At 45.5% G+C, this 27,283-nt stretch overlaps 1 protein-coding gene across 2 annotated transcripts in view; it reads left to right on the top strand.

Moving 5' to 3' along the window:
• Window positions 1–27,283, top strand: part of ASTN1 (astrotactin 1) — a 215,908-nt gene that overhangs the window by 111,905 nt on the left and 76,720 nt on the right. For both annotated transcript variants that reach the window (XM_083621545.1, XM_083621546.1), the window contains exons 7-8: window positions 3,222–3,389; window positions 7,703–7,787. In XM_083621545.1, coding sequence (XP_083477671.1) covers window positions 3,222–3,389; window positions 7,703–7,787 — 253 coding nt within the window. The remainder of the gene's footprint in view (window positions 1–3,221; window positions 3,390–7,702; window positions 7,788–27,283) is intronic.

Below are 27,283 nucleotides of genomic sequence, written 5' to 3'. Positions count from 1 at the left end.
AAACCAGAGTGCACAGAAATGCCATTTACCTTCCCGATGCAGCAAAACCTATTTATCTACTCGTTCTGGTATGCTATTGAACTGCTAGGTTGGCAGGAGCTGCCTCAGAGCAACAGGTGCTCACCCCCTTGTGCAGTGACACTTAGATAAGTTTCATAAACTGTGTATGCATGCGCCTTGATGATATCCCATTGACTAAGTTGGCCTACTTGAAACCTGGTATTTCTGTGTCTGTCAGCTAGGGGAGGGAGGCAGCATGCAGAAACCATTGACACTCCACCCTGAGCATTTAACTACTGTGTGCAGAAGCCCAATAACTTCTGCTGCAAAATCTATTGGCTATCTATGCCCTCCCAACAGGGCCAGGTTAATCATTACAGTATACTAGTATACCACCATAGTGCCAGAGTCAGACAGGGATATTCCAGTGTGATAATTACAAATAATAAAGATTCAGACATGATGCTTGCACAGGAACACATGTGGCCAAGGTCCTGTTGAGACTTTCAGGCTGTGAATGGAGACCTCTTTGCTATCATCACTGCCTTAATAAAGTAAATAAGGCAAGTGGGAAGGGTAGTCTGAGGGCCATCTGAACATAAGAAGGCCCATGTGGTCTGACATTCTGTTCACATCGTGGCCAGTTAGGTGCCTTTTGGAAGCCTGCAAGCGGGATGTGAGCACAACAACACTCTCCATAGTTGTGAAACCCAGGAACTGGCATTCAGAGGCTTACTGCCTCCTGAATTGAGGTAAGTACATAGCATCCTTGGTATACATCAGCAAAAATGCAGCTACCTTGCCCTGGTGCAGGTGGATTGCTGCATGGCAGGACCCACAGGGGAACTTCAGGGAAATTAATCTGATCATTCGAGATTATTTGTGGAATGCACTCTGAGGCACTATATGCACTATATGTGGAATGCACTCTGAGGCACTATATGCACTATAGCCTTAAATCAAAGAGGATGCTCTTCTATCATACTCTTAACAGTTGTTGTGTTCTGGGAAAGGAGACTGTTAATAGTAGCAGCAGGAACACAACCAGTGTGACAGTTTTAATATCTGCTATTTAGATACCTAGATGTTAATTGATGCCTGTCCAATTTGATGGTAGTGTCCTTCATCCTCCCTTGGGGTTGCTGTGGGAGGACAAGGGTAGAGGAGAATAAATTTGTGCCCCAGCAATATGTTAGAAACTCTGTTGGGCAAAGGCCTTCCCTTCCTATAGTACCAACACTTTCTGAGCCAGGGCATGGACTAGCAAGGCACGGCCATTGGGCAGAACCCTTAAGGGTTGGATGGAGCCTTCAAGGCCAGTGAGTAGCCGTGGGCAACTCACTGTTTCCCAGCCTAAGCTATCTCACAGGGTATTGCATACCCATTGAACACAAGTGTCAATTCCTCAGAAGGGTGAGGTTTAAATAAAATACATATATTCCTACATATATGCTTGCTTGCATGCATGCATGTATACACACACGTGTTGATCTCATTAGATGTTCTTAGATCAGGGGTAGTCAACCTTTTTATACCTACCGCCCACTAATGCATCTTTCTTGATGGTAAAATTTCCTTACCGCCCACCAGTGCTCAATGGAAGGAGGAGTCAGCTTGTGCCGTAGAACCCCCTACTGCCCACCTAGAATCCTGAAATGCCCACTAGTGGGCAGGAGGGACCAGGTTGACAACCCCTGTTCTTAGATGATAAACTCTGCATCTCGACACGACCAGCATCTACAGCCTTATAGTGCTGACTTGGATTACAGGGTGATTTCAGAGTGAAACATAAGTGAAACTTTGAATGCTTCAAACAGCTGTATAAAATGCTGGATATTCAAATGTGGGAGCTGAGCACTGCAGAGAATTTGCCTCTGTTGCCCTCTGTGTTTAGCTCCTTTTATTTCCCCCACAGCCCTCGTTGTGGGCCAGGATTTGGGAAAAAAAGGTAGCTTATTCAGTATAAGCACGAGGACAGGAACAGCAAACTGTAACACCCAGATTGCTTTTGTGCTGAGAAAATATGGCTTGTTGGTCATAGACCCCCATATTTTAAATGCTGGTTCCAACTTCCCAGCCTGTAGGAACAAATGTTCCCCTGAAAATACTGAACGGGGTGCTTGCACCTTTGCCAAGCCTAGGCCCCCTCACCTTCTGCTGACAGATGGCTAGAGTGAAAAAAATAATGCATGGCAACACATGCCACACATAGGTAAGCTTATAAATGAACAGCTGAAAAGGGTTTTAGCTGAGGAACCCAGCACCCAACGCGAAAATAGTGGCTGATTCAGTAACAGAGGTGTCTGGGCCATACTGTGGTGGGTGTATCTCACGGGACTGAAGGTTCATCCAATGCAAAAGAAACCAGTCCTGTCCCATATGATACTGGATTTTCGGTAGAATGTTAGGTTAGAACCCTTCCCCCAGGCTAGCTCCTTTTCAATGTGATGCTGGGAGTTCTTGCTGATGGAAACACCTCCAGCCATGTCAGCCCCACCTGCAGTCTGAAGTGGAATGGTCTGCAGACAAAAGGAGCAGGACCAATGTGGGAGAGGGCAGGTTTCAAAGAGCAGTGATCTGGCTGGCTGCCGGCAGCCCAGAGAAGGACAACAGGCAGGTAGCAACCGGTAGAGTGATCGGATTTATAGAAGCTGGCTTGTGAGAAGAAAATTGTCAGTGGGAGAGTTGGGATCTGAATGGGTTTTGACTTGAGGATCCCAGTTCGCTCCTGTGATTATTCCCAAGGTAACTAACTTCCTTCTATGCTTTCGTGTTTGACGGAGTTGCCTCCCCTTATTCTAGTTCCTCCAGGTCTTCTTTGCATTTATCTCAGTTGGCCAGGTGAAAAGCTACACCTGCTGAAATCCCCTGCCTTCTTTGTCTCTTGGCCACCCAAGGGTGTCCAAGAATCATTCTTGGGTTTGAACCTATGTTGCCTGGAACGTTCATTCATGCTATTAATCTCTTTTGCTTTCTCTTTGGCATTAATCCTCATCAGGGATTCACCTGGATTGCAAGAGAGGGAGAGACTCTCAGCAGATTTAAACCTCACATATGAAAACACCCCTCTCAAAATCATTTATTTATCTGTAGCATTCATTTATTTATTGCATTACTTGTTTAATGAGTCAACTTCTGCTTAATAATAATAATAATAATAATAATAATAATAATTACTCTTAATAATACCCATTTTCCCCCAATTCCTGTGCACTTTCTAGGAAGCCGTTTTATCTTGCTAGAAGGCAGCCAGTTGGATGCCAGTGACTGGCTAAATCCTGCCCAGGTGATTCTTTTCTCCCAGCAAAACTCCAGTGGGCCCTGGGCATTGGACCTCTGCGCTCGACGGCTTCTGGACCCCTGTGAACATGAGTGCGACCCTGAAACTGGTAGGTGGGTGCTGTGTGAAGATGGGCATGTGTCTGTATGCACCTGTATCTCTCTCCTTGTGTTTCTATATCTGGAGGACTGAGGGAGCTTGTCTATAAGTACCAGAGAGAACTGAGAGAGCTTTGCCAAGTTCCACAGGCTGCCAAACAAACATTGGCTGTAAAGTCCTTTCAACAAGGCTGCTTCTCCCTCGATTCCGCCTACATAGTGACAACAAAACTCAAAGAGACATACAAAGCTGCCTTCTACTGAATCTGACCATTTGTCCATCCAGCCTAATACTGTTGGCTTTGCTTGGCAATAGCTCTTTAAAATCCTCAGGCCAAAGTCTTTGACAGCACCTTTTGCCAGAGATACTTTAACTGGAAATGCTGGAGATTGGGTCTCAAACTTTATTAATATATGCAAAATGTGCTAAATTGGGAGAGAGAAAAACTTGAGATCATTAAAACAACAACAAATCTTTTGAGTGTTCCAGGCTCCTCCTTGTAATTCCTTAGAGCTGAATCTGAGGCAAGGATGGATGAACCTCTCATTCTCTTATTTTTCCAATATTTAGTTTAGTTTGCCCCATTTTTTTTCTTAGATTTGCAATTTTTAAAAAGTCTGCATGAAAATTCATATGCATTTTATGTGCATTTTACGTGTGCAATTTTGCTTAGTACAGTGGTACCTCAGGTTACATATGCTTCAGGTTACATACGCTTCAGGTTACAGACTCTGCTAACCCAGAAATATTACCACGGGTTAAGAACTTTGCTTCAGGATGAGAACAGAAATCGTGCTCCGGCGGCACGGCAGCAGCAGGAGGCCCCATTAGCTAAAGTGGTGCTTCAGGTTAAGAACAGTTTCAGGTTAAGAACGGACCTCCGGAACGAATTAAGTACTTAACCTGAGGTACCACTGTATACATATTTTTATAAGCAAATTTTCCTTAAAGGACACATTTTTGTATATTCTCTTCACTAATACAGGCATTTTTGCATGTGCTTTTGCTAATACATGCATTTCTTAATATAAGCACAATTAATTTTTTTATTGTATATGTGTTTGTTGTGAAAAGTTTTGATATCTTTCTTAATGGATAGCAGCATACAACTATGTTCATTCATAAATAAAATAAGCCGCCACCCTACATGGCTGGAGAGTTATATTGTTAAAGCCAGAGTAGTGTGCATTTTGAAGGAGAGCCGTGTTTTGCTTGGGGAAAGGTGAATTTGGTACCTAAATGCTAATGAGACAAATTTCCCCCTCAGGAGAAGGGGCAGGCAGCCCTCCTTGCTCTCAAACATCTTTTGCACTCACTCCCCATTCCTCTTCCCTTTGCAACCGTGACTCACTTGCCGTCCCTGCATTTCACTACAGAGTTGGCGTTCCATTTATTTACAGCCATCTGCCATGGCAGCTGCCAACCCTAGCAGGCCTCTGAGACAGAGAGCATCAAGCATCCTTCTAGGGGGGTCTTTTCCAAATTCACAGGTTTTTGTCAGTGCTCTGAAAAGAAAAAAAAAAACCCACAATGTTTTTCTTTAAACAAAAGAGAAGAGCTTCTGTTGAGGCTTTTGTTCATTTGGCTGTAACCCGACTCGGGTGCTGTGAAGATCTTGGCGAGTTGCCAAAAGTTTAGCACTAGTCGCTTGAACCAGATCCAGGCTGAGCCACAAGACCTTCCACACACACAGGCCAGTGCCTGGTTCTTTGCTCTGTTAGCCACACGCCAGCTTCTCCTGGTTCATTTGTTGCATCCCCAAGACAGAAGCTGTTGGGAATGACACCACAGACCCTTTACGCACTTACCCACACTTGCCTTTTCCACCACTCTTTCCAGGCACAGACTCACTCTTAAAAGCTCCGTGTCAGATCTTGGGGTTGTTGTTTTTTTGGCCCCAGAGTGTTTCCCTAAAAACCCCTCTCTAATGCTAAATTGGAGCAAACATCAATCGGTTTGCTCCAATTGAGCTTTAAAGAACAGGTTTTCACAGGGAAAGCTCCAGAGCAAAACAAATTTTGTGCTTGGACATGGAGCTTTAAGGCACAGACCATGCCTGCAAAAAGTGGAGTGAACTCCTTAAAAATGGGAAGAAAAGTACCTCTGAGGGTGTGCAGAATGCCTTTATCTCATCACTGTGAACAAGAGCAGTGTTCCAAACTGAGGGCATTTGGGAAAATGTTGCCTGCAAACATGTCTTTAGGCAGAGGCTTCAGTATAAGAGCTGCACCTACAGTCCGGAGAAAAACTCGCACCTGGTTTCTTCTACCTGTCTCTCCCTCTCTCTTGTTCCAGCAACCAGGGCTGGCCCAGGACATTTTGCCACTCCTGGGTGCAACCCAAGCCTTTCTTTCCTTTTGCTTGAAAAACTTACCAGCCCAGTGGAAGAAGACACTTTTCTCTTTTTTAATGCTCATCCTAGTAGTTTATCAGTGAATTAACGGATTGAGTGGAGAGTTGAACCTAGCACTGGCCTTGCCCTGAATATTCCTGCCCTCTTATCTCCCACCTCTGTAAACCTTTGTTGTAGCTTGTCTGGCTTTTCCTTGCTCATTGAGCTGGAAGAAGCAAAGAGAACAGGAAAAAAGGAGGACAGCAGCAATCTTTAAACCAAAGAAAGGAGGTGAGCATCGAAAGATGCTGTAGAAAATAGTTAATTTGTTTGCAGAAGCAGTTGAGAAAGTGCTCTGCCAAAAGATAAAGGAACTTATTATTCAAGGGACAAGAAGTGACAGCCACATCTCACAAAGGGTATGATATGCTCAAAACACGTTAGGCAAGAAATTGGTCTGCTTCTGTAAAGAAACCATTTTTCACAGGACTCTTTGACATCCACCTCCTTTTAAGCATCTGATTTTGCATTGAACACTGAGGCTTTTGAAAAGAAGGAGGGAGTTTTGGTGAAGAGGTGTTTAGATGAACACATTTTATGCCTGCTTCTTTGCTTGTTTCAAATCATGCAACTTAAAGAATAACGGGATCAACAACTATCGTTTTTCTCATCTGCTTCATTGATGGGAATAAAAATTACGGAGGGTACCATATATTCAAGCTGGGATGATATTTCTCAGAAAAAAAACTTGCCTGGAGATGAAAAGCTGGTTTGTGATATAGACCTACCTTAGAACTTATCAGGAAGGAAGGTCCTACAATGCACCATTTAGAATCTGAGAGAGGTGTCTGAGTAAATATATTTGTTGATGTATTTTGGAAGCAGTTGTCAGCCCTGAGTAGCTTGGGGAACGAAGGGCTACAGTAAGAGAGAGTGCTGGATCCCCATTTAGCAGGCTGTGCCACCCAGTTTAGGGCAGGGGTGAGGAGCATTTCCTCGTGGGCAACCATCTGGGGTGTGCGCATGCTGCTGGGTGTGGATGGGCGGAGTCAGAGGCAAAAGTGTGTGTAGCAACAAGTACAGAAGACAAAGAGCTTTCTGTACACACATCTCTCCACCTTCCAGGCAAGCAAGAGACATTGCCACCATTCAGGGACACATTTCACCCAGGCAAAAGAACTCCAGAAGGTCTAATAAGTGAGTGTGGCCTTAGGAGGGAGAGCAAGTCTGGAGGGCTGCATTCCCCCCCCCCCATGGGCTGGAGGCTCCCCCCACTGCTGGCTTAGGGAATCTCAGTTGGAGGCCCTGTGAGAAATTAGAGCCCAGTACTCCTTGTCCTAAGGGACGCGGGTGGCGCTTTGGGTTAAACCACAAAGCCTAGGGCTTGCCGATCAGAAGGTCGGTGGTTCGAATCCCCGTGACGGGTGTGAGCTCCTGTTTCACAGTCCCAGCTCCTGCCAACCTAGCAGTTCGAAAGCATATCAAAGTGCAAGTAGATAAATAGGTACTACTATGGCGGGAAGGTAAACGGCGTTTCCGTGCGCTGCTCTGGTTCACCAGAAGCGACTTAGTCATGCTGGCCACATGACCCGGAAGTTGTACACCAGCTTCCTCGGCCAATAAAGTGAGATGAGCACCACAACTCCAGAGTCGGCCATGACTGGACCTAATGGTCAGGGGTCCCTTTACCTTTACCTTACCCCTTGTCCTGGTTATTTTTCCTTTGTAGCAGGAGAATAGTGATCTAGTCATTGAACTAGTGACAGGGGAATGACAATAAATGCAGCTGAAGACTTGCATAAAGTATTATGATACTGGTCATTTTATTTCTGACTTCTTTCCTAAAAATTCCTGGCATGAAATTGGTTGTTTTCCACTGCTGCTACACACTTGAGTCGATGAGGTTCCACCAGAAAAGCAAGGTCTCTTTCCCTGATACCCATACAGTTCATTCATTATTTTCCTTCTCTTGTTTCTTCTTCTGCCTCCAGGCGAGTGCCTTTGCTACGAAGGTTACATGAAGGATCCAGTGCATAGACACCTTTGCATCAGGAACGAATGGGGCACAAACCAAGGGTAGGTGACTTTTACAGGTCTCCAGAATCTCCTGAATGGAGAGCGTAGTCCTGCATGCCTGCCATTTATGATCGCTGCAGTCTCCAGTGAATTGCTCAGTGTAGCGTCTGCTGCAACTTACTGGGGTTGGTATCAGCAGATGAATTCCTTGCAACAATGCAGCTAGCAATATGCCTCTCCTGGCTCATTAAAGCTTGCCAAGGGACTATTATTTGTTCACGTTCTTCTTTTGTTTGTTTGTTAAGTTTGTTAGTCACTTTAGCTTGCTCAAGGCAACCCAAAGCTACTTACAACCAAAGTATGACCAAATGGATCTAGGCTGTGGTCAACACATCCTTGTGGGAGGGACTGATCCTGGGAAAAAGTAGTGATCCCAACCACACCTGAAAAGCCCACTCTGGACCCACTGAGTTGTGACAACTGCCACCCAGTCACAACTGAGAGCGTGGCGATGCAGCAATTGCAGGTGCTCTTGAGTGAAACAGATCAACTTGATGCATTTCAAGAGGGGTTCAGGCCTGGTTATGGGACTGAATTGGCCTTGGACACCTTGATGGGTGACCTTTATTGGGAGAAGGACAGGGAGAGTGTGATCCTGTTACACTTGATATCTCAGCTGTTTTTGACGCCATTATCCATGGTATCCTTTTGAGCTGCCTTAGTGAGATGGGTATGGGAAGCACTATTTTGGAGAGGCTCAGATCCCACCTGCAGGGTCTGTATCAGAGAACAGCATTGTGTGTTTGTTTTTCGGCCTCCTGGCAGTTGTGCTCTGGGTTGCTGCAAGGTACCATCTTGTCCCCAATGCACTCTACATGGGGCTGCCCTTGAGGTTGGTCCAGAAGCTACAGCTGGTGCAAAATGCAGCAGCTCAGCTACTCCTTGGGGCAGGATATCGGCAACACGCACCCCCTCTATTGAAAGACTTGCACTGGCTGCCAATTAACTACTGGGGTAAGTTCAAGGTGCTGGTATTGGTGTATAAAGGCCTATACAGCCTGGGACCAGATACCTGAGACTGTCATAAACCTGGTTGATCACTGCACTCTGCAGGTGAGAGCCTCCTGCAGATTCCGTCTTTTCAGAAGGTCCTTTCTGCAAAATGTAGGAATCAGGACTTTTGGTGCCATCACACCTCCGCTTTGGAATTCCCATCACATATTAAACATATCAGATCTTCCTCTTTCAACAGACCTTTTAAGTTCACAGAATCATAAAATTGTAGAGTTGGGAGGTACCCCAGGGGTCATCTAGTCCAACCCCCTGCAGTGCAGAAATCCTGCCTACAGAAAAGTTGAGATCTTTCCCAGTCTGGAATTGTTTTGAATACGCTTTGGAATTGTTGTTATTATTTGCTTTATCACTTGCTGTTTGCCACACTGAGGTTCTTTGGAAGGAAGGGCAGGATAAAGGCAGTTCTTAGTAACTGCTCTGAAAGGTATGCCTGTATTGCAAGCTAGCTAGCGAATTAGTAAAACTCCTCTGCCTAAGGACCAAAATTCCAAGGTTGTAAGTCACTGGTACAGTAGAGAGACAAGTGTGTGGTTGCTGCTTTTATTGGCTTAAGTGGAGATGCAGTGTGTGTGTGTGTGTGTGTGTGTGTGTGAGAGAGAGAGAGAGAGAGAGAGAGAGAGAGAGAGAGAGAGAGCACACTGCCCCCTAGTGTTCAGTAGTGCTTGCACAGAAGACAAAGTTTGCAGGAGTATTCCTGAATGTCTCCATGTTCTAAGATTACCAGATCATTGCCCAGAGATCTCAGATTTGCCTTGAAGTAGGGCAAAGCAGCAAGAGGACCAGTTTTCTGTGAATATAATATCAAATATAAATATAACTAAAGCATAAAGCATAACCTTCCTTCCTTCCTTCCTTCCTTCCTTCCTTCCTTCCTTCCTGCCTGCCTGCAGTTTTTTATTTTAAATGTGAACAAGATTAAGGGATCATCATAATCATCATCAGTTTGTGATGGAATGTCATCAAGTCCTATTGCTCCCAGGAGGACTTTGTGAATCAGAGTGTGCTGCAGCAAGAAGCCCTGTATACTTGCTACTAAGGCAATGGCTGGCTGGATAAACTCTTTCAAGACTTGAAGGGGGGGAAAAATGGAGTGGAATGAGAACAGTGCAACCCTTGAACCTTCTCGTTAGGGAATCTAGTGGTCTTCTACCTGATTCTGAAGTGGACCATTGATCTGATCCAGGTCATGATCTGCCTGGATTGGATCAGGTGGTTTTGCTTTGGTATCCAAGCACAGCAGATTTCTTCTCCATTCTTAGAGATGGGCAAAGTGATTGGCTTCTTATTTTGTTCTCTGTGAATGGTTTAAGCACTTTGATCATGCATGCTTTGTGAGTTGTGCTACAGACTTGATTCTGTACATTTATTATTATTTTTTATCACGGTCTTTCCCATGAGTATGACCCATCCAGAGTTAAGGATACTGAGATCTCAGTGGGTTCAGTGGGAGAATCAAGTACATATTTAGGTCCCATTGATTTAAATTGAACTTTTTTGTTTATTGAGGTTGTGTTATATGAATCAATGCATTCATAAATCATTTTCTGAGTATAGAAATGTGTACTGCTTTCCTTTCCTTTGGAGCAAGGCTGGGGGGGGGGCGGTCCTGTCATCTGGGCAGCCGAGGACTTCCAGCCCAGGCTTGTCTTTTGGGGGGTTTCCCTGCTGTTATTATTATTTTGCTATTTGCACTTTAGATCTGTTAGATCCCCTCACTTTTCTTTCTTTTTCATTTTTTAAAAATCTGCTCCCAGCACTGCAGAATTACCAGGAGAGCACAAGTGCTGACTTAAGTGTGTGGAAAATTGCTCAGATCAGAGCTTAATCATAGTGATGGCCTGTGTGCTAAGGAGAAAAGAGGTCTAGCCTGCTGGCATCCGTAGGAACGCTAAGTGTGGATTAATTATCCCTTCACACTCTTTAGCCACACTATCATAATCACAATCATGGTGGTTAAAGAATGTCAAAAGAGGGCAGAATTTCATTCTGTCCCCCCCTTCCCATTCAGCGCAGGTTTATGGCTGAAGTGGGGATTCTAATCCATGTTAATTAATGGAAGTAGTAGACCAGCAAGTTTAATTAAATTAAAATGCAGCGCAGTGTTCTTGTGTGTGAGAAAAGCCAGGCAAGCTCCATAAAGTTGTGCAGCTGTAGCTAAACCCCACATGCGTTCTCCCTGCCTCCCAATGACATGGCTTTGGTAAGTACTCTCATTGTTGGCGAGTCTCAGTGCATCGTGATTCAACACTCCCTGGGTTAATTAACCGTAATTGCCCGTTAACATCCGAACGTGGAACCTATGGTGACCAGGATCAAAACAACCCAGGGTCCCAGGGTTACTGCCGTTTTCAGTTTCCAGTAATCACAGTTTCCTAGTTCAGGAAATCCCAGACTGAGAAGGGAAGGGGTGGCTCGTGGAGGTGGGAGGGCACAAGGACAAAACCTTTGCATTTCTTAACTTACCTAACTGAGCCATGCATGTCCAGACTGAGCAGTCCAATTGCCAGCTCGCTTTGCTAGGGAAATGCGCAAGGCTGTTGAGTGACCAAGTACCCACTGCATTCTCTTGACATTACCCACATACTTCCCAGCATACCAAAGGGTTAGAAACTTGGCATTTAAAACAGAAAGGAAGAAAACAGAAGGCTCAATTCAGTACGACCTTTTCCTTTATATGGGGAAGGCTTTTATAAGAGCACGGGAACTACAGAGATTTTTTTCTTACGGTAAGAAATACTTTTTTTAAAAAAAAGAAAGTGCAGAACTTGCCCTTGGTCATAAACACTCTAATCAGAACGTCTTTGGGCCTTTGCTTTTGAAATGTAGCTTCAGATAACACTCCTCCATCTCACCATCACACGCCTGAGCCGTCTCATCCTCCCACCCAAGTTCCCACTGTCTTTTCAGGGCTCTGTGATTTTCATCACTATCTGATTCTTCCAGGGGACGGATCCTATGTCTTCCAAGGCTTTGTTGTCCTCCCTTTGCTCTTATTTGTAACCCCCTAGGAGACTCATCTTGTCAATTTGCAGTGGATTTTTATTTTATCCGTTTGCTTACAAATCTTCAGAAAGAAACAGCACACCAAGCACACTTTTTGCCTCTCATCGACCTGCCCAGCTACTCAAGATTGCATTTAGACCTTGCCGTTGCTGATATGCCTGCAGATGTGATTGTCCACCAGTTAGTGCCTTCCTTCTCCTTTTCTCCCTCTCTGCCTTCTGCTGGTCCTCGAGGGACACAATTACCTTCAGATGCCCTCTTGTCTCTCTCTGGCTCATTTGTTCCCCCCTTTTTATATTCTTCCATCTCCTATCCTATGTCCTCCCATTGCCTGTAAGGTTCTCTAAGGCTGCCTTGCACAAGTTCCGTACCCAGAGTGGAATGAAGTGGCTGAAGCAGATGAGTCTGATGGTTTGGAACCAAAAGCTGTTGGAGCAGGAGGCAGACTAAATGGACGCAGGTGGCGCTGTGGTCTAAACCACAGAGCCTAGGACTTGCTGATCAGAAGGTCGGCGGTTCGAATCCCCGTGACGGGGTGAGCTCCCGTTGCTTGGTCCCTGCTCCTGCCAACCTAGCAGTTTGAAATTACATCAAAGTGCAAGTAGATAAATAGGTATCGCTCTGGCAGGAAGTTAAACGGCGTTTCCGTGCGATGCTCTGGTTTCGCCAGAAGCGGCTTAGTCATGCTGGCCACATGACCCGGAAAAACTGTCTACGGACAAACACTGGCTCCCTCGGCCAGTAAAGCGAGATGAGCGCCGCAACCCCTGAGTCATCTGCAACTGGACCTATCGGTCAGGGGTCCTTTACCTTTACCTTTATACTTGGGAGGAGGTGGATTAGTTAGGTCTGTAAAGAGAATGTTATTGCTTGTACGGTGTGGACTTCATGAACCCATAAATTCTGGGTTCAAATGCCCGCTCATCCTCTCAGAGCTCATTGGCTAACAGTTGGCCACTGTATGAGCCACTCCTATCTCTCAGAGTTGTAAAGAGGTATAGACCATTTGCACTTATTTTTTTATAAAGCAGTTACTGGGGGCGTAGTATAGGGGACACTGTTGGGTCTCAGATGGTAGTCAAGTTTTCAGATCTCCCCTCAGCCATGAAGTTTACTAAATGGCCTTTACTCACTCAGTATCTTTCACTTAACCTACCTCACAGGTTAGTTCCATGTTTTGTATGTAATCATAATGCATTTACATAATTCTGAGTTCACTGGCCCAGCCCAAATAATTTTAGCATCTGAGGGCAGAAAATCCAAATGTGCTCTCACCATCCACCCACAGCAGTAAAAAGGACCTAAAATGGGTGTGATGTGGCCAAATAAACATTTTTATAAACATCAAGTCTAACAAGGTGCCACGGAAGAAAAGATCAGCGGTAGCTCATGGGGCACGACTTCAGCTGTGTTGTATCCATCATGCCATAGCTATGTATTTCGTGTTCTATCTAAACAGTTTACACTGAATACATCCAGTAACTGGCAACTTACTGTCCTTTAACAGCATCCGGAATCTGATGCCAAAAATAATCATCTGCCTCATATTGTAGGGCAAGCCCTTTGGCTGCATGAATCTGCTTTGTTGATGATGTAGCTTCAAACTAGGGGAGCAGGGGGTGGAAAGCCTGCAGCTCCGTTGATTTCCTTTCCCCCTTTAGGCTGGCTCAAGGACTGGGTTAAGCGGCTGGTGGGATACAGGCAGCTGATTTCTCACCAGTAAATGTCTCTGGCAGGAAAGACTGCAGACTATCTTGCAGCGTGCGTTCAAGTGGCCTGCTTTGAGCAATTTGGGATTTAGTAGCCATCAAACAAGACAATTTATTGCACTCATCCTGCAAATTAGCTTGAAGGAAAGGGACCGGATTGTCTGGGTCAGGCCATTGGCCCTATCAGCTCTTGTGCCATGAACCACTTGAGATTCTTCACAGCAGATTAGAGCTTCACGGTCTCAGGGCGTATTCCTAACTGGTACTGCAGGAAAGAGAACTTCTAGGTACCAAATTATAAGAAGGAAAAACAACCACAACCACATGGGCTTCCTAGATTAGAACCGAATTGAAACTTGGCAGAAGTGGGGGGGGGGGAGTTATTGCACCCCTGAAATATGACCCCCCCCAACAATAGGTTGACAAAGGAGCTCAGATGATATGACCATGTTTGTGGAAGAAATGAACACATTCTCTTTGAGCATAGCTGTCAACTTACAGATTTGAAAATAAAGGACCAGTAGCCTCGAAAATAAGGGATCAGCAGCCAAAATAAGGGATTTTCCAAGCACAAGTATGTTCAACTTCTGAGCCCCTTCAAGCCAAAGGCAGAAAGCCCAGCCAGCAGCCAAACGAAGCCTCAAGCGGTGGTTCCCACAGCGCAGCAACCCGGCAAAGGGGATGCAGCAAGGAAAACCACTGTCACCTCTCCGCTGGGAAGTGCTGAGCAAAGGCGAGTCCCCAGGCAACACGGCCGATTTGATCGGCACAAGGCATGCAAGCTCCACCCCCCAGTCATTCTTAGACTCCTTATTGGGTGAGCAACGCAGCCAAGCAACACAGTTGGAGCCTCCCTGCTCCCTGGCCGGCAGGGAGGGAGGGAGAGGAGCTGCTTCCTTTGAAACCTGGGAAATTTAAGGGGCATCATCAATAAGGGACAGCAGTGGCACGCAATGCTGGGATAAGGGACTTTCCTGCCAAATAAGGGACGGTTGACAGCTATGTCTTTGAGCTTATGCGCAGCTCAAATGCCTCTCCAAGGGAGATATTCCCTCTTCTCTGTTTGGCCTTAGTGACTTCAGTGCATCAGGTGACACATTCCTCACATGATCCCTGTTTGGCTGGAACCACAATACCTTCTCCACTCACCTGGCAGTGAGCCCCATTGAACTCAATACGATTTTTAAATTTGTGAGCAAAACTTTGATAACGCAGTACTCCCATCTGGATAAATTGGGGGGGGGGAGGAAAATCAAGGGTAGGGAGGAGGGGGCTGCTGCTAAAAACAGACACCCCCTTTGCTTTAACTATGATTTGTTTGCATACTTGAAGGCTACTCTTGATTCTTCATCTGCTCTCACTCCCCCCCCCCCCCCCGCTGCCAAAGAATTAATCTCAGAGCATGGGCACGACTTTTGGCTTATGTAGCTGTGCACAGCTCCAGGTCCACTTGCTGGCTCTCTCTCTCCATAGCAACAACACCATCTTCAAAATCATCTGTAGAATGTAGAAGCAGGGTAGTCAAGTAAATGCAGTGGGTGGCTTATTGTGAAAAATGCTCATTTATAAGAGGATAACTCAAGTGGTCAAAGGAAAAGGATTCAGGACATAGTTTGGCACAATACTCATATGCCAGGCAGGGCTGTCTTAAGTATACCCGGCGCCGTGGTGCAAAGATCCCTCTGGTGCCCCCCCCTTCCCAGAGTTGCTGACCTTTTTACAGCGCTGCTGGCAGCTTTGTGGGGCTGGAGGAGGCGGGCAGCAGCTGAGGAAGGGGCGGCGAGGGCTGTGAGCTGATGCTGGGAGGTGCTGCACCCAGCCTCCACCTCTTCCCTGGCGCCCGTGCCGTGGTGGCCATGGCAGGTGGAGGCTCCGGCCGCGGCGCTTCAGCATGGCATGGCAGAGGCAGCTGAAGGCAGCAAGCTGATGCCGGGAGGTGCCACGTCCAGTCTCTGCCTCTTCCCTGGCGCCCTCCAGAACTTGGCGCCCCGCTCCACTCGCCTCTATGTGCAAGACGCCCCTGGTCCCAGGTCTGCTTGCTGCAACTTGGGCAGGGGTGGCCCTGGAGTCAAGGCTTAGAAAGGCATTGGAAACGTGTTCCCTGGTCTCACAGGAGATGTCAGTCATCTTGAGGAGGCTGTGGAAGACTGGCAAGTTGGATGAGTGGTCCTCTGGCCAGGGAGGGTTTCCTCCGAGCTCAGTTGGGTGTCTGGGAACTAGGCTGAGGAGAGAGCTTTTCCCCTTTATTCTCTCCCTACCGGCGCAGCCCCAGGCAAAAGACCCCATGTTTCCCAAGCTGCCCTACATAGAATTTTCTTATGGAAGGGGAGATTTATTTTTAGGGTAGTGAGCAAAAACTTTATACTTCTCTTGTCTAATTACACTTTCCCCGCACCCCTATCTTTGGTCGGATGCCCTTTTTGAAGTCATTAGTCTTCTCAGCAGGAAGAGATGATCATCAAAGACTCTGTTTCCCAGCAACCCCTGCTGTGTCGTTATGCGCCAGAGGATTGCTGAGAGAGCCTGCTAAGTCTGCTCTTTGCTTCCCCAGCCTTAAGCAGAGATTTCTTTGAACTGGGGCCCAGGGAGAGGGCTGCCGACTCTCTATCTCCAGACTCCTTTCTGAGAATTTCATTTTGAAACCAATTTAGCAATTAAAAGCAGCACAGGACATCAGAAAATGCAGGACAGGGGATTGTGAAATAAATAGCTGTGCAGAATTGTCCTAAAAGGGGTAGGGGTGGGGGAAGCTTGTTCTCTGCTGGGTCCATGAACACCCCCTCCCAGTTTATGCGCCGTGTACTGCAGGTAGGGCCTGTAACCCTATGCAAACTGGTTATACACTATACAAAGGCTACATATCGCTACCAAAGGGAAAGTCGCCAAATGCCGCTTGCAAAACTGCTGGCAACGGTTTTTTTGTTTCTCCTGAAGCAAACTTCGGGATTTCTTTTCAGGCAAACTGTCTGAAGAATTCTGATGGAACCCAAAATATTCCAATGCTACTAGAAAAATATCAGAAGAAACCTGCTGGATCAAACCAAAGGCCTATCTGGTACAGCATCCTGTTTTCCAAAGTACAGTGGTACCTCAGGTTAAGAACTTAATTCGTCCCGGAGGTCTGTTCTTAACCTGAAACCAGTCTTAACCTGAGGTACCACTTTAGCTAATGGGGCCTCCCGCTGCTGCCACGCCGCTGGAGCACGATTTCTGTTCTCATCCTGAGGTAAAGTTCTTAACCCGAGGTACTACTTCCAGGTTAGCCAAGTCTGTAACCCTGAAGTGTTTGTAACCCAAGGTGTTTGTAACCCAAGGTACCACTGTATTCAGCCTCTGAACTAGAAGGCTCCATGTAGCCACCATGTCTTGTGGCCACTGATAGATTTAGCCTCAGAACTTTTTCACAGGGCAGAGTATGGCCTAGGAACACTTGGGACACGAGAGCGGGTGCAAACGAGGGAATGGACTGAGAATGTGAAACCCTGAATCAGAGGGGAGGCTCCAGAAGTGTTTTCGTTAAGATCAGGAGCCAGAGTGGTATAGTGGTTCAGAGTGGTGGACTCGTAATCTGGTGAACCGGGTTCGTGTCTCCGCTCCTCCACATGCAGCTGCTGGGTAACCTTGGGCCAGTCACGCTTCTCTGAAGTCTCTCAGCCTCACTCACCTCACAGAGTGTTTGTTGTGGGGGAGGAAGGGAAAGGAGAATGTTAGGGTAGTGATAAAGCGGGATATCAAATCCAAACTCTTCTCCTCCTCCTCCTCCTCCTCCTCCTCCTCCTCCTCCTCCTCCTCTATGCTATGAAGTGTGTGGGGATGAGTGCTCAGATGGCTGGTTAACTAACAGGGTAGGTAAAGAGTGAGGAACCAATGGGTGATGGGATAATGAATCTGAAGAAGAGGAGCCAAGAGACAGAAATAGTTTACATATTGATTGAACTACTCAGACTGTTGTTTGAATCAACATTGCAAGGGCTTGGTGCCACATGTAGGGCAGAAACTAATGGGAAATTGGTTATATTTGTGGAAATGCAAAGGCATATCCCTACTGATCCAAGTTTTACATATAGAACAGGAAAAGATGATGTGAGAAATCCACATGAGATGGCCGGCGGGGGTGGGGGGAGAGGTTTTCACTCCATGTCATTCCCAACTTTGCAAAGCCTATCTAATTTTCAGTGATATAGCAGAAACTACCAATTAGATTTCCCCTCGATTCATCTGGGCACATCAATGGAAATTCCTGTCATCAGAATTCTATGGTTGCTACTGCATGTCATAAGTAATATTCTGCACAAGACTTGGCATCAGGTGTGAAATGAAAAGAAAAGAAGGGAAAGCCCTTGGTCAGTTGACTGACTAAATATAGTCAAATATTTGTTTAATTTTGTCAGTTAGAACAATAAGAAACAATAGAAATAATTATACTATTTAGAAAAATTACTTTCTTCTGAGAAGCCTGTACTCTTTCTTTTTCTGACTTCAACTGATGGGTGAGGACCCACAAGTTGTATCACTTTTGCATCCCTCCATAGGTGATCTTAGGTGAGTCACAGCAATTGTGCCATTCACTGCCATGCCTTTTTTGTTGTTACCTAGCTTTAAAAACGTGGGTGGCGCTGTGGTCTAAACCACAGAGCCTAGGGATTGCCGATCAGAAGGTCGGCGGTTCGAATCCCCGTGATGGGGTGAGCTCCTGTTGCTCAGTCCCAGCTCCTGCCAACCTAGCAGTTCGAAAGCACGTCAAAGTGCAAGTAGATAAATAGGTACCACTCCGGCGGGAAGGTAAAAGGCGTTTCCGTGCTCTGCTCTGGTTCGCGGCAACCCCAGAGTCATCCGTGACTGGACCTAACGATCAGGGGTCCCTTTAACTTTAGCTTTAAAAAAGGAACAACAAAAGAATGGAAACACAATTACAAGATGCAAAGGGAAACAGGGATCACATGACTCTGAAAGCTCTCCTTAACAATGTTGTGGGAAATCAAATGCTCATAAGTTGTTTTGAGCTGAGCAGAGACCTGAAGCTGCTACTTGCATTTCCAGGGAAGCTCCCATTGGCACCCAGGGACGCTTTCCTTGAAATGCAAATGGAAGGTTTAGAAGGGGAAAGTTGTTAGGACTGTGGGAAAGAGTAAACATTCCCTCATTATGGGTCCTGAGGTTGCTCAGGCTTCCCTGCAGCTCCTGTTTCCACAACAAAATTGTGCATGCTAATTCCATACAATTAACATGTCTCATTTCAGCCTTGCATCCAAGTAAAGAATGCAGCCTGTCTTGACTATTAACAGCACAATCCTATGCTTGGCTACTCAGACGTCAGCCCCACTGAGTTCAATGGGACATCCCAAGATAACTGTGTATATAGGCTTGTAGCCTGAGTGTGTTAGATATACTCATATCTCTTAGGCCCCAGACTATTTCACAGTGGCTCTGATCTACCACAATGCACCTGGCTTTTGTTTTTTGTTTTATTTTTTCCACATTCCATAAGAATTCTGCAGTTTGATGTCTGTGGGTACAGATCAATATTGTTCTATTTATGGAGATGGTTAGCTATGACCTTCATGATGTGAGATGGCTCATTAGGACCGAAATTTTACACTTACCTGGTAGAAAGTCCCAACAAAATCAAGGGGGTTTACTTCTGAGTAAACATGTTGAGGTGTGCCCTGTAAGAGCCATATTTGGTGTGGTACAACACACAATTTTTTCCATAGAACGCACAGCAACCGTCTCCATGTATGAATCATTTCTCCTTGCCGTCCCCAAGAAACGGATTCACTGCCTCGTTTTAGGTGTCTCCGCTATTATTTTCTTCAATTTTGTAGGGTTATGACATCAATTAGTACATCTTAAAGGGAAGTTAGACACTAATAATAAAGTAGTGGTTTTAAATATTTATTTAACAATAATGTATGATTAAAACATGTTTTAATGTTCATAAATGGATTCTTTGATCTCCAAAATGATGGCAGGAGGCGAGGGGGACATCATATGCCTACTCATTGGCAATGAGCCATAACTCAGGTGCAGGCAGCAGATTCTCAGTTTATTATTGTTAATTTCCCCACAATTAGCCCTGCTGAAATTTGTTTTCCTGGCATTCATTCTCTTTGTGCTCTTCCCAGCGGCCATTTCTCCTCTGGTTACAAAGTGTACTTTTGCACAAGTAGCAGTATACAATGACAAGCTGAATTCTACAAGTTGTATAAATAGTAATTGAGAAGCCTGGAATAATTTGGTTTAATTTCCAAAGAAGGGTGTCAGTCATATATATGATTTGAACTTCTTAGCTGTGTTCTCTGCTACCCTTACTTCGACAAAGAAGGATTCCCTTCTGTTTTCACAATTGCATCTCTACTTCACAGTTTGTGATGTTGATCATTGCGCACACCATTGTGCTTTCAGGTTGCTGCATAAAATGTGAAGTAGCCATGAAATCCATTTAAGACTGGATTCAGAATAGCTTTTAAAAAGAGCTGAAAGCAGTTTGAGAGAGGCATCATTTCCTGTGGTGTACGCACACATTTCATTTTTCCACTGTTGCCCTTGCTTAAACAGGTTTTGAAACAAATACTTTAAAAAAAGCAAAAACCCAGCAACATTATTTACTAAAAGTTTGTCCTGCTCTTCCATCTTTTATCCTTGCAAAGAACTTCTGTGGTAGTTTTGGCCCATTTGCATCCCACGAGCTTTTGGACTGAGCAGGAATTTGAACAAAGATCAATTCGAACTCCAGCAGTGTATCCCAGCCTTTCCCAACCTGGTGCCCTCCAGATGTTTTGGAACACAACTCCCATCATTCCTGATCCCTGTCAGGCTGATGGGAATCATAGTCCAAAACATTTGGAGGACACCAGGTTGAGAGAAGTTGCTCTGTCCAGTCTACCATGCTGCAAAGCCTATTTGACCAGGGATGAAAGTGGGATGAGCTTATATACCACAAAATGCCTCTTTCAAAGTGCTTTCAACTCCAGAAAAAAAAAATATTAACTGTCTCTAGTATAAGATTTCATTTCATTGTGTACAGCTGGAGCTTCAACACTTTATCTCTTAGCAGAAGCAGCAGAGAAACATTCTCTATAGCTTCTCCCCTTTTCTATTTCCCATTTTTTATCAATTTATTTTGGCATAGGAAGAATTCTAACATGCCCACCTCCCTTTAATCTTATTTTCCGCAGACTAAATGTTTCCAGTTCCTTATAGAAGGCATGTAACAGTTCCATTTCTGAAGTCCCATTAGGACCTACTGCATGTATGTAGCTTACCCATTCTGTCAGGCTTCTCTCCTGGTTGAGTCTCCCGAGCTGTTATAATAGGGTGGGGGCGGGTGGGGGGGTCATTATCTGTCTCTCCTTTGAAGTTTTCAGCTTTCAATTCAGAAACAGGTAGCAGCAGAGCAATATTTAATTCAGATACCACTCTCTGTCTCTTCTCCCCCCCCCCTTCTCCTGAAGCTTACACTATTTATAGGTGTACTTGAAAGCAAGTCAGCTATATAAGTAGCTCATTACCGGCCCCACATTTCACATTTAATGAGTTCTGCTGCAATTCTACCATTGGTTTCTGAAGCTTAGCCTCCACGTTGCACAATGGTTTCCATAGCAGGGATCCCAGTGGCTTTCAGGTCCGATTCTGTTTCAGCCAATTTCCTTCTGCTTGTAGACTTGAAACAGTTCACAGAGGAGGAAAAATTGACAGAATTTTGTTTTCAAAGAGCCAACTGGGGCTCGACTACATTTTCCTTTAGCTGGCATCCTAGTTGGAGGTGGCGACAGATCGTCCTAAAGACTAGGTCTTCTTTTGTTGTACAGGCCACACTGGCCTGCATGGGGCCATACTAATGACCCAAGAAGCCAAATGTCTCTAAATTCCTGCTGGTCAATATGTGTTTTGAAAGGAAAGGAAGCTTGGTGATTCAACTTATTTCACTTCTAGCCGACTCTTTTCTCTGTGTAGTTGAGAAGTAGCTCCCTTTCTATTCTGCTTGATGAAGAGTTTTGACTAACTCAACAACATCTGTACTCCAGTCCTGCTGAAACAGAGGTCATAGCCTAGCAGCAGAGCTCACAGGTTGAAGCCTTGGTGGCTCCAGCTGAAAAGTTCCCTTGTAGGTGATCTCAGTGGACAGCCGTGGCAAGCCACAGTCAGCCTTGGGTTAGAAAGACAAGGTTCTCAAGCTGTGACCTATGGTCAAGAGACATTGTGGAAGAAGGCAAACACTATAGCCAGTGTCTTTTATCCTATTCAGTTACATATTGACATATATGGGTCAGCGTCTTCAGAACCTCTGAGGTATCTTGTAACACTTTCACAGTTGGGCAGAAGTTCTGAAGTAGCCATCAGCTGGTGCATTAGACATTAGCCCACAGTGAGAGTGTGGAATTGCTATTGCACACATAACGTCCCTTTCTTATGCGCAAAACTGTGGGAAACCCCTTTTTGCCACACTTTGAGACTTGATGGGATTTCCAGGGTCTGCATCAAATTGCTCTGTGGACCATATCAAGTCTAATTGGTTGGCTGTTCATTCATGGATAATACTCAGGATAGAGAACTTGCTGTTCCTGACTTAGGCTCATGTTGAAATTCCCTAAAAGTCCTACTTCCATTTTAAATACAGTGCTAGGCGGGTCTCCTGACTCCTAATGTGTCACAGTGATTTGTTGTTGCTGCTGTAGTTTGATTATTTAGGGCTGCAATTTTTAGTAGACTAATAGGTTAAAAATAATCATTTTAACTCACAATGGTGAGATCCAGAGCTCATCCAGAATTACTTCAGTGCCATGCACAGGTCTGCTATTTAAAGCTCCCTGTCTGAGCTGTTTTCTTTTCTTTTTGCTCCAGCAAAACCCCACTCTTTACCACTTAATCAGAGCAAACGTCAATCCACAGAAACCCCCAAATTTCTGTTTTTTCCCACGGATTCAGCATTAAAGAGCAGGTTTTCCTGGGGAAAGCAGCGGGGCAAAAGAAAAAGTGCTTGGACACGGAGCTTTGAAGTGCAGACCTGTTCCTAGAAAGTGCAAGGCAAAAGCTAAGTGTGGATGAGCCCCCAGAGAGCCCCCGTAACCACGGCCAGGGCTTGCTGCAGCCCCCCAGCCCCCTCGCTGAATGGCTGCCCGGCCAGTACAGTGGTACCTCGGGTTAAGAACTTAATTTGTTCTGGAGGTCCGTTGTTAACCGAAAACTGTTCTTAACCTGAGGTACCACTTTAGCTAATGGGTCCTCCCACTGCCACCACGCGATTTCTGTTCTCATCCTGAAGCAAAGTTCTTAACCTGAGGTACTATTTCTGGGTTAGCAGAGTCTGTAACCTGAAGCGTCTGTAACCTGAAGCGTCTGTAACCCGAGGTACCACCGTATTGGGTGGATGTGTCCACCAAGGGCTGCATCGGCTGGCCAAGCTCCCCACTGTGTGGTCAATAATAATAATAAGGCACTGCTTCAACGCATGCACCACATTTAAAGACAAAGAAAGAATGCTTTTCTTTTCCTTAGCTGTCATTTTGCTCTTGTGCAATTATATACAGACTTAACCAATTAATCAAGTGATGTTTACACTTGGATGTATGTATGTTCCTTAAATTTCCCCAGAGACCTCCCAAAATAGATTATGAAAGCCTGTACACCTGTACATACACCACAACTTGCAACAGTGAACATCTGTAAAAGCATGTTCTCATTATGGCACCCGTGTCCTTTACGTAGCCCAGGGAGGGCGTAGAATGTGCTGCTGCCCTTTCTGTCACCCTCTGCTGCCTTCCTTCCGTTCTGCCGTGGGCTTCATGGGCTGTTGGCTGGCGTGTCACTTGAAGGAGGATGGAAACAAAGTGATCTGCAGCTGGCCAAAGTAAACTGGGTCATGAACCCAGACAGCAAAGATCTCCCCAGGCAGATTCTGCCACCTCACCAGCGCCCCAGATTCTAGACATGGGCCATAGCTTCATTCCCTCGCTTTAGAGACGACTGCTAGTGCTGAACATCTGCCCAGAACAAGGCAGTAATGATGAGCAGTGTTTTTCATTCTCTTCTGTGCTGAAGCGGACAGCGGTTTTTGAGACTTATCTTGATAGAATTCCTGCCTCCCTTGCCTGATATTGTGGAGGATTGTGTGTGTGGATACTCAGTGATATAGAAAGGGCATTCTGCACATGTTCAGGAGCACTCTAGGAAGCGTTTTCTGGAGAATACTATACACGGTAATGTTTTTGTGGCTTCCCTCTTTGTGTGTGCATCCTGTTAAAAGGATGATGGCTTTGGTGAATAGAGGAGGCTCTTGCTTTCTACCTCTCCTCCTTCCCTTCCTCCCATGTAGCTTGGCCAATCTTGCCCTCCCTAACTGAACCTGTCCAGTGGACTGCCGCCCTCAGGACCCTCCCAGCTCTGGTCAGAGGATGTCTCTCCCTCTGTCACAACGTCTGCTTGGAAAAGTGAGCAACTTGGAACTAGCAAATCTTGGGCAACCTAAGAAAAATGGGACCCAGGAAGGATTCTTCATGCAATAAATTGGATCGCTAACATCTTGTGACATTCTGCTTTGCTGGGCACCCAGTTTGGTGCAGTCTCCTGTTCAGAAAGAGAGGGACAAGGGTTACTGCTTGTTCTGCCTCTGCCTTCTCCATCTCCCCTCTTCCTCCTGTGGAAAGCAAGGAATACAGCAAAGATATGAGGAACTGCAGGCCCCTCTTCCAACCTTTCTCCTCCTCTCTAACACAGAGAAGCAAACCATGGTGCTGAGCTGCTGAAACCCAACTGAGCTGATACTCTAAAGTATCTGCTGCACTTTGATCCAAGGAGGTGAGTAGCAGCTGCCGGTCCACTTGGGAATGCCAGACATGGAGTTTTAAAAGAGAAAGCCATTGTCCTGGCCATGGCAGCTTCCCTATAGCCAGCCCTGAAGGCACATGTCAAATTTGTTCCTGGGCTGTGTAGGCAGGTGTCTGATGGCAGCGGTGGCAAAGCAGTAGGCAACTGCCATGCCAGCCCAGAAGCAAGTCACCTGGTTGGTGCTCCAGGAGCCAGCCTGGGTTCCTTCCTTTCTCTCAGGAGGAGGCGGGTAGCTTGACTCTAGAGCAAACAGGTGGGCATGTGTAAGGAGTGGTAATGGGCAAACCAGCCTCAGTGCTGCCAAGCCAGTGGCAGTGGTGGCGACCCATTGAATTGTGGTAGTCGAAACAGAATAGTCAGGGTTCACTCACCCCCTAGATTTGGTTGGCAAGGATGTCCAGGAGGGCCATGTCAAGGTTAGGCATGGCAAAGTGTCACAGGAGGACCCAGGTCAATGCTGGCCAGCCTTTCCAGCAAACTGGTAAATACAGTGAGTTCTGGGCAAAGGAAGAACTGAGACTTGTGGGATAGCACATGGCCACAACTGGCTCACAAATTGGCAGCTCTGTTGAAATGACCTTAGAGGTGGCACTGAAGAAATTCGTTCAGTTAAAAGATGGGCTCGTCACCTACAGCCAACTGCCCATTCAGCTGCTCGACTTGAGCTTGGCTCCCTTGTGGACTGAGGTCTGGCGCAGCTGGTTCAAACGGCTCCCATGTCTTTCTTGGAGATTCCTCAGTTTTCTTGCTCCCACTTCCTCTGTTTTCTCCCACGGTGCCCCTTTTTGTTCTGCTGCGTGCATCCCTTTGCCTCAGGAGTATTCAGTATCTTGGATACGGGATGGGGATGCCAGGGTCAGTAGCGCAAAAGGATTGAGGAACCAGTGATGGTTACTAGCACTGCATTTCCACTCTCTTTTCAAGCTCTTCCCTGCCACCCAACTCTTGCCCCAATATTTATAGTTGCTTCTTTTTATAGTCACACACACACACACACACACACACACTGCCCTGCTGTTTGCCTCAGCTTTGCAAAATTGAAGGACGATGAGATGAAAAGCTTCTTTTTTCCCTCCCTTTCAGATCTGCCTTCTCCTTTCCTCCCCGGGTCTCTCTCATTCTGCTTTGCAGCTCCCTGCATCCCAGGGAGAAAAGCGTCTGCATTAGCATTCTTTTCACAATAACCTCGCTGGGGGGTGGCAGAAGAGGGTGGGGTAGAAGAGGGTGAGCAACAGAAAACCGAGTCACTGAGAATCAGAATGCTCGAAAGTAATAGAGTTTGAGAGTCATGAATCTTAGTTGAAAAAGAAACGCAATGCAGTTGAGGACTGGGGTCATATAAGCAGGCATACGATTACTGTAAATTTGGGCCTTGTTCTTATATTTGGTGGTCTCTATATGATCCTCCACAGGAGTGTGTAGGGGAACTGGCAGGCCTGAGGCTCAGGAGGAATCTCACAAAGTCCATGTGTGCAATAGCAATGGCCCCTCTCAGGAGCCAGCAAATGTACAAACTGGGCCGTGGTCCTGGTTCACACATGCATATATATCACTTTGTTTCTCTGCTTGAGCTTACTGTTGGGTTGGGTTGGGTTGTCACATAAACCTGGAGCCTCCAGGATCTACTTCTTGTTATGTGTGATAAAGCTATAGCATCCCAATAGGACTTCAATAGCACCTCACCCTTGTCGTGCTTGCTCCACAGACACTAGGAACCTACTTTTCTCTGTTCATTGAATAAGCCTTTCAGGAACATATATGACTGGGTGGAATTACTCCAATGCTAGTGGAACTTCACCCTCTATGGCCCTCACTCTTTTCAGCTGTCTACCTAGTAGAGCTGGCCCAGAAACTGGCATACCCTCTGGAAAAATTTAAGAAGCAAAGGTAAAGCTGCATGACAAAATAGAGGGGAAAGAGTTGAGTCCTGTATTTGTTCAAAAGTCAGTAGTTGGCTGTAAATTCTTAATTATTTCTAGATTGCCCCTGAAGAAAGAGTTTGTGTTCTGAAATGCATTGAGCTGTGATAAATATTATTGTTTGGAACTTTTGAAAATAACTCTGGTAATATCACATTGCCTCAAACATCGTCATCCTCATGAGAGTTTTGTCAGTTGTCTATCAAATGTTTGGTAATCAAATGCAGAGAAATCAGCCATGATTAAATGGGCTCAGGACATTGGTCATAATATTTTGTTTGCTGATTGGGAAAAGTTGTGGACCACCGGGATGAAATTTACGGCATGTAATGCCTTAAGAGAAAATATTATGAAAATGATATATAGGTGGTACATAACCCCAGTCAAGCTTGCAAAGATTTACCATTTGCCTGATAATAAATGTTGGAAATGTAAAGAAACTGAAGGTACATTTTTTCATCTTTGGTGGACTTGCCCGAAGATTAAGGCATTCTGGGAAATGATCTATAATGAACTTAAAAAGGTATTTAAATATACTTTCCCCAAGAAACCAGAGGCCTTTCTCTTGGGTATAGTCGGCCAAGGGGTGTTAAAGACGGATATAACTTTCTTTATGTATGCTACAACAGCAGCTAGAATACTCATTGCGAAGTACTGGAAGACGCAAGAGCTACCCACACTGGAAGAATGGCAGGTGAAGGTGATAGACTACATGGGCTTGGCAGAAATGACGAGCAGAATCCGAAACCAGGGAAGAGAAGCAGCGCAAGAAGAATGGAAAAAAATCAAGGACTATTTAAAGAAATATCACAAAGTTAATGAAAGTTAGAATGATGTTGGATTGGAAAGTAAATGGTTACTATTAGCAATGGTTAAGACAAGGAGAATAAGGAAGATTAGTTTAAATCTAAATTAAAATAAGGGAAGATTTGCTGAGTAATTGATAAGAATTTGGAATACAGAAAAGGGAGGCATGAGGAAGTCGGGGAAGAAAGGTATAAGAAATTAGGATATGAAATGGTAC

Source organism: Podarcis filfolensis, assembly GCF_964270895.1.
Source record: "Podarcis filfolensis genome assembly, chromosome: 6".
Taxonomy (NCBI): Eukaryota; Metazoa; Chordata; class Lepidosauria; order Squamata; family Lacertidae; genus Podarcis; species Podarcis filfolensis.
This window is presented reverse-complemented; position numbering and strand designations above follow the sequence as displayed.